The following is a 6,487-nucleotide window of genomic DNA, read 5'->3' as shown; positions in this document are numbered from 1 at the left end:
CGTGTTTGTTGCTACAGAAGATGGATCATGTGCATTGTAAGCCTTGAGCTTGGGCTTGGTCCCCTCGTTGACTTGCTGAAACGCAACTTGGCTCATTTTGTAGGCGATATAGCCGAGATCCAGCTCGTCTCCTCGTATAGATTCCTCTCCCACTGCGGAGTCCTTCATCACTCCTGTTGTAACTTGTTGTGCGTGTGCGTGTGTGTCGCCGCCCCTGCGCCCAGCCCTTCGCAGCTCTCCCCTGCAAGACTCGTCACTCTCTCTCTCTCTCTCTCACACACACACACCCCCCCCCCGGCCGCACGTCCCTCCTGCTCTTTAACCGCCAACACCCCTCCCCTTCCCAGTCCCAACACCTTTTGCTCACCCATAACTTCTGACGCAGACCCCCCCCGTACACACCCCTCCTTACTTTCCTACAGCCAACCAGCAGGTTCGCCTTTACTTTTGCTTTCTGTGTGCGGCGTGCCCCATTGCCAGCTCTACACTCACCGTTTGTTGGGCATTGAAACGTTGTGCCAAGACACACACAGCCCTCTTGTTCCCTGGTGAATTGATTTATGCACTAATATAAATTTTTAGCCCACACAGGAATCTGCTTGTAAAGGATTCTCTTATCAGTTGAAACAAATCAATTGCATCCACACTCACACTCTCTCTCTTCCTTCACTCCTTGGCCGCCTCCAACATAAAGCTTCTTCTGCTTTCCAGAGAGCAGAGCAGCCCCTCGTATCTAATCGCCCATCTCCTTCCACAGAGGAGATGATGCAAGCTCCTTTTCACGCAAGCAAGAAGATCAGCTTGGACCGCAGACACAGCAATGACTTCATTCCCTTCTCATTCAGCTCACCCAAGCTTTGCGTGAAGAGCCCAAACTTTACACTCTGGGAAAAACACAAGCTTTCTAGCCCCATCCAGGTTGCGCAGGTGAGTAGCCCGACACTCAGAGATAGCCCGTCGTCAAGAAATAGCCCAACAAGGCATGGGGGATCCCCTTCTATGCACGGTGCGGCCAAAGGTAGCATTCTTCGACGGCTCTCTGCAACAGTAACCATCCGCCGAAAGCACACTACCAGCCTACTCGAGTCCTTCCTCGAAAGAGGCTTGGAGGGCCTGCTGGACAAAGGATTTCAAGATTTTGATGCTAGATTGGACTCTGCCGGCCTCAAAGTCATCCTGCAGCTCATCAGTACAGAAATTGACCCAAGTGCGTAATTGCTTGCCTCTCTTGATCTTGTTCCTAATGCTTCTCCTTCTGTGCTCTCTCTTGAAAGTGCCAACAGACTCAAACCCCATTGCTGTAATTAAGAGCATAATTAACTAGAGCGATCGTATGGTGTGCTCGGATGCAACATAACCAGGCATAGTGTTTATTTTGTTAGGACATGAACATTGCTGTGCCAAAAAAAAAAAAAAGCAAAAAGCAAAGGAACTTGAAGCTTCTTGCATTTGGGGTGATTAAGCAATTTTATTGTTACGTCATCTATAGGGGCAGGACCATGGAGCACAGATGACAGGCACAGATAGGGTGCGTAGAGCACACCGCGGGTGCATGGTTATCCTGCAAACTCATGAGCGAGCTTGCAGACAATGAATTCACGCCCATTTCTAGTGTTTTCTTTTTACCTCTTTGTATGCCTGTGGATTTGAAGAAGAAAAGCGAATGAGAGCAAACTTTGAAACATCACTAGACCTAGGTTCACTCATGGGTTAAACAAAAGCATCAGCAATATGCAGGAAAAATGAACTTGTGGTTTCTATCTTCGTTAAAGCCAGCCTTTCACACATATTCTTTCATTCGTTACAGAGACGCGCAAGGTGAAAGTAAGCCAAGAGGCAATTCTGAAGGATTGGGAGAAAAAAGCTCGGTATGTTGCAGACAAGGTGGAGTATACCGCAGAGTTCATGGTTCCCGACAACTTTGGTTTACCAGGCGCCATAACAATACTCAATGGGCATCCACATGAGTTTTACCTGGAGACGATTGCATTAGACAGCTGGAATGGAGAGAAGGTTTACTTCCCTTGCTACTCATGGGTGCACTCTAAAATAGACAGCCCTGAAAGAAGGGTCTTCTTCAGCAATCAAGTTTACCTGCCAGAGGAGACCCCCGAGGGCTTGAAAGATCTTAGAGAGAAGGAGATGTCATCCATGATGGGCGATGGCCGGGGGCTTCGCAAGAGGCACGAACGCATCTATGACTATGCTGTATATAATGACCTAGGACATCCTGACAAGCACAAAGATCTTTCTAGACCTCAATTCGGAGGCATGCAGGAGCGTGCTTATCCTCGTCGAGTACGTACAGGGCGAGCTTCTCAAAAAACAGGTTCTTACTCACCCCCTCACACTCTCCCCCCCCCTCCAAAAAAAAAAAAACAGTTTTAAAACTACATTAATGACACATTGTTTTGGTTGTGCTTTGTGAGTGTGACAATTGATCTCTATGATGGTTGCTCCTTAAAATTTCAGATCACAAATCAGAGATGGTTTTAGGAAGAGGATCAGAGTATTATGTGCCTCGCGACGAAGCTTTCGAGGACCTCAAAAAAGAGGCTTATGTAGCTGGAAACATCAAGCTTTTTGTCCATGAGTTACTCCCTCTGGTTGAGAAAACTCTGACCAAACAGAGTGAATTCAAGTGCTTTAGCGACATCGACCACTTGTACAATGAGAGCGTCATGCTCCAAGAACAGCAACAGCCAGATCTGTGGACAAACATGGTCGGACTCTTTGCCAATCTGAACAGCTATAAGCAAGGGCTTCCCCGGTTCTTGGAGAAGCTTGAGGACTCTATCGGCATACGATTCTCGACACCTCAGCTTTTTGCAAGTGAGCTCAATAATTTCAGTCAGCTGTCTCATTTGCCGTGTGCATGCACATAGAATTGAGTTCTTGTGGCTGTCATATGTGGATGCTGATTTATTGACACTTGTGGCAAATGCCTTTTGTTGTGCAGAGGATAGATTTTCTTGGTTGCGTGATGAGGAGATGGGCCGCCAAGCATTGGCAGGTGTCAATCCTTTGCAGATTGAGCTTGTTAAGGTGAGCGAGATTCACTGGTTAAATTTAAATAGGGCATCACTGTTAAGCCATACGCCAGTTTTGAAAGTGAAATGTAAATGCTTTTGCAGTCCTTCCCTTTGATGAGTAATCTGGACCCTGAAGTATATGGACCGAAGGAGTCCGCCATAAAAGCTGAACACCTAGAACAACACCTTGGTGGTCTCTCTGTGCAAGAGGTAGAGATGCCTTTTCTGATCATTAACTACGTTTATAGTTATCATAGAATCTCTTGTTTTTGAGTAGGCCATTGAGTGAGTAGAGTTATCATAGAATCTCTTGTTTTTGAGTAGGCCATTGAGCAGAAGAGGCTCTTTGTCATCGACTACAATGATGCTTTCATGCCGTTTATCAACCGGATCAATGCACAGAAGGATCGCAAAATGTATGCAAGCCGCACCATCTTCTTTCTCAATGGCTCTGGTACCCTCTCCCCAGTAGCTATTGAGCTAAGCCTGCCGACTTCATCTCCTGGCTGTCCAGGTAGCCAAAGGGTGTTCACACCTGGACAGGATGCAACCAGCCATTGGCTATGGAAACTAGCGAAAGCACATGCTTCCTCTAATGATGCTGGATACCACCAGCTTGTCAACCACTGGTACTCTCTCTCTCTCTCTCTCTCTCTCTCTCTCTCTCTGTGTGTGTGTGTGTGTGTGTGTGTGTACAATGCATGTATGTAAACAGCAAGATAAATACAATTAATGGGCATTCTTCGCTTATAGGCTCCGAGGTCATGCTGTGGTTGAACCGTACGTCATTGCTACACATCGCCAGTTGAGCATTTTACATCCAATCTCGAAACTACTACTACCTCATCTTCGATACACGCTTGAAATCAACGCATTGGCAAGGCAGCTTCTCATTCATGCGGGTGGAGTGATAGAAACATGCTTCACCACAGGTCCTTACTCTATGGAAGTGAGCTCTGCTGCTTACAAGTCCTTGTGGCGGTTTGACAAGGAAAACCTCCCAGCTGACTTACTAAGAAGGTGGAACACCCTCTTCCTCCTTGTGTGTGTATATTTGTGTATGAGTGTGCGCGTGCACGCTGATTTTGACGGCACATATTTGATTTGTGCAGGGGCATGGCTACCGAGGATCCCGACAGACCAGGCAAGCTTAAGCTGGTGATAGAAGACTACCCTTACGCTGCTGATGGCATACTAATCTGGAATGCAATACAAGAATGGGTAAATGAGTATGTGGCTTTATACTACAGCGGTCCAGAATCCATAGCCAATGACAAAGAGATTCAAAAATGGTGGGAGGAGATAAGGCAGCAGGGCCATGGTGATAAGAAAGATGAACCGTGGTGGCCAGAGTTGAACACCAAAGAAGACCTGACATCCATATTGAGCAACATCATATGGGTAACATCTGCTCATCACGCTGCTGTGAACTTCGGACAATATGCCTATGGAGGGTATGTGCCCAACCACCCATGTATGACCCGGCGACTTATACCAGAAGAAGATCTGAACAACAAGGAGTTCCAAGAGTTGCTCCAAAACCCTCAGAAGTTTTTCTTGTCGATGATCTCTAACAAGTTCCAGGCTACTTACGTTATGTCTGTAATGGACTCGCTTTCCACACATGCCCCTGATGAGGAGTACCTTGGACAAAGGGTCCAGATAAACTGGACGTCCGATTTAAGGGCAATAGCTGGTTCTAATGCATTTGCGCAAAAAGTTAAGCAGATTGAGAGAGTCATCGACAGAAGAAACGCAGATGTTGGGCTCAAAAACAGGAATGGAGCAGGTGTCTTACCATATGAGCTTTTAAGACCCACATCTGGGGCCGGTGTCACAGGGCGCGGCATCCCAAACAGCATCTCCATTTGAATCAAGCTGTAGTCATATAGAAACCCAAACTCCCTGAAAATAATTCAGAAATCTGTCAAGACACCAATCAACCAGAAGACAACATTGTGATGGCGTTGCGTTATCCTCATGTTTCTCTCAGGTTGGTTTGCAAAACGATTGAAGGAGTTATGGTAGTAGTGCTTGCTCAATATACCTACCCACTTGTGCCATCCTCCTATAATGCTTGCAGGGAAGTAGAGACTATTGAGAATGGAGATCAATCTAGTTTAACAAGGGCACCCCAAAAAAGGCTAGCCAATACTGCAAATCTTAATGCATTAGGCAGCTTGTCACCTTGCCAGTAGTAGATGTTGATTAGTTCTGGTACCTAAACTCCAAAAGACCTCAGGAATGTGATCAGCTAGCACTATTCCCCTCTTGTGACTGCCATATACTCCAGATCCAACCCGAACCATTCCACAGTTTGTGTTGCAGTAAGAGCACTCAGAGAAAGAAATGCGATTTGCATCCGGCAATGGGTTTTGTATTGTCTGTGATAACCTTCTTGCAAGAACAAGGTTGTGAAAATGCAGACCGATCAAAGCCAAATTTAAGATAACACTCTAAATGCTAGCAAGCGCAAGGCTCACAACAGAGGATCATACTTCTGATGCAGCATGAGTCAAATTTTTTGGGTTGCCAGCAACTTGATAGTTGGCAATCAAGACGTAATTCAGCAGAGTCCCTTGGGTCAAAATCAGATTCAGGGAACCAACAATTTTTTTATTTCTGGCAGGATTACCAGCAAGGAAGCCATTGTGCATGGCGCATTTGTAAGATAAATGTTTGAAGAGAGCTGATGCAGACATAGCTCAAGTCTCCATAGTTGTAGAAGACATCATAAATTGTTGCAAAAATGTATATACATACCAGAACGCCATGCTCTCTGTGCAGAAGAATGATGACGACCATTTTTTGGATGTTGCAAAATTGATACAAATACTCTGTAAAAGAGCTGTTGTTCCTGCGTATGTGCTCTCCCGCCCAACGTTTCACCGCATCAACGTTCGCTCGCTTGAATATCACGCCGTAAGTTCAAATTCTTGCATATACGTCTTTTGTATCTTTGTTGGCTTCATCAGATTTGGCTTATGCTTATGATCCTTGAGGTGTTGATTGAATATCTCGTGGGTTTTTTTTGTTGGTAAATGGGATAGAAGATGCCCCGCCCCGCCCCGCCCCCCCCCAACCCCACCGACCCTCCCACCATTCTTGGACGTTTACATGGATGACTTATGTGCTCATTCTTCTTCATGAGGCGATTATTTTGAATATCCACAAAGGGCTTTTGAGAAGCGCGGATTATATAGAATTTGCCTGCACAGAGAGGTTTTTATGGTTCAACAAGGAAAAATCTTGAGAGATTTCAAAGAATAGAATTTCCACATAGTTGGGACAAGATAAAGACAATTGCTCAATTTCCATGACCAACGACAGTCCATGAAGCGTAAACTTTCATTGGCCATTATGGATATTGTTGAGCCTTTATTTTGATGTATGTGGTGGTAGCCAAGCCATTTAGTTTAAGTAAACCAACAACTATGAGAAAAAGTCGAGGGATG

At 45.6% G+C, this 6,487-nt stretch overlaps 1 protein-coding gene across 1 annotated transcript; it reads left to right on the top strand.

Moving 5' to 3' along the window:
- Positions 1–306: 306 nt before the first annotated feature.
- LOC147454800 (lipoxygenase 1, chloroplastic-like) lies at positions 307–5,891 on the top strand. The gene is made up of 8 exons (XM_086516636.1): positions 307–1,207; positions 1,808–2,329; positions 2,473–2,832; positions 2,960–3,045; positions 3,135–3,242; positions 3,357–3,661; positions 3,786–4,052; positions 4,145–5,891. The coding sequence occupies exons 1-8, from the start codon at positions 763–765 to the stop codon at positions 4,902–4,904; spliced, it is 2,853 nt and encodes a 950-aa protein (XP_086372762.1). The 5' UTR covers positions 307–762; the 3' UTR covers positions 4,905–5,891.
- Positions 5,892–6,487: the final 596 nt, after the last annotated feature.

This window comes from Adiantum capillus-veneris, chromosome 7 (genome assembly GCF_014529385.1).
Source record: "Adiantum capillus-veneris isolate H3 chromosome 7, ASM1452938v2, whole genome shotgun sequence".
NCBI classification, from domain to species: Eukaryota; Viridiplantae; Streptophyta; class Polypodiopsida; order Polypodiales; family Pteridaceae; genus Adiantum; species Adiantum capillus-veneris.
This window is presented reverse-complemented; position numbering and strand designations above follow the sequence as displayed.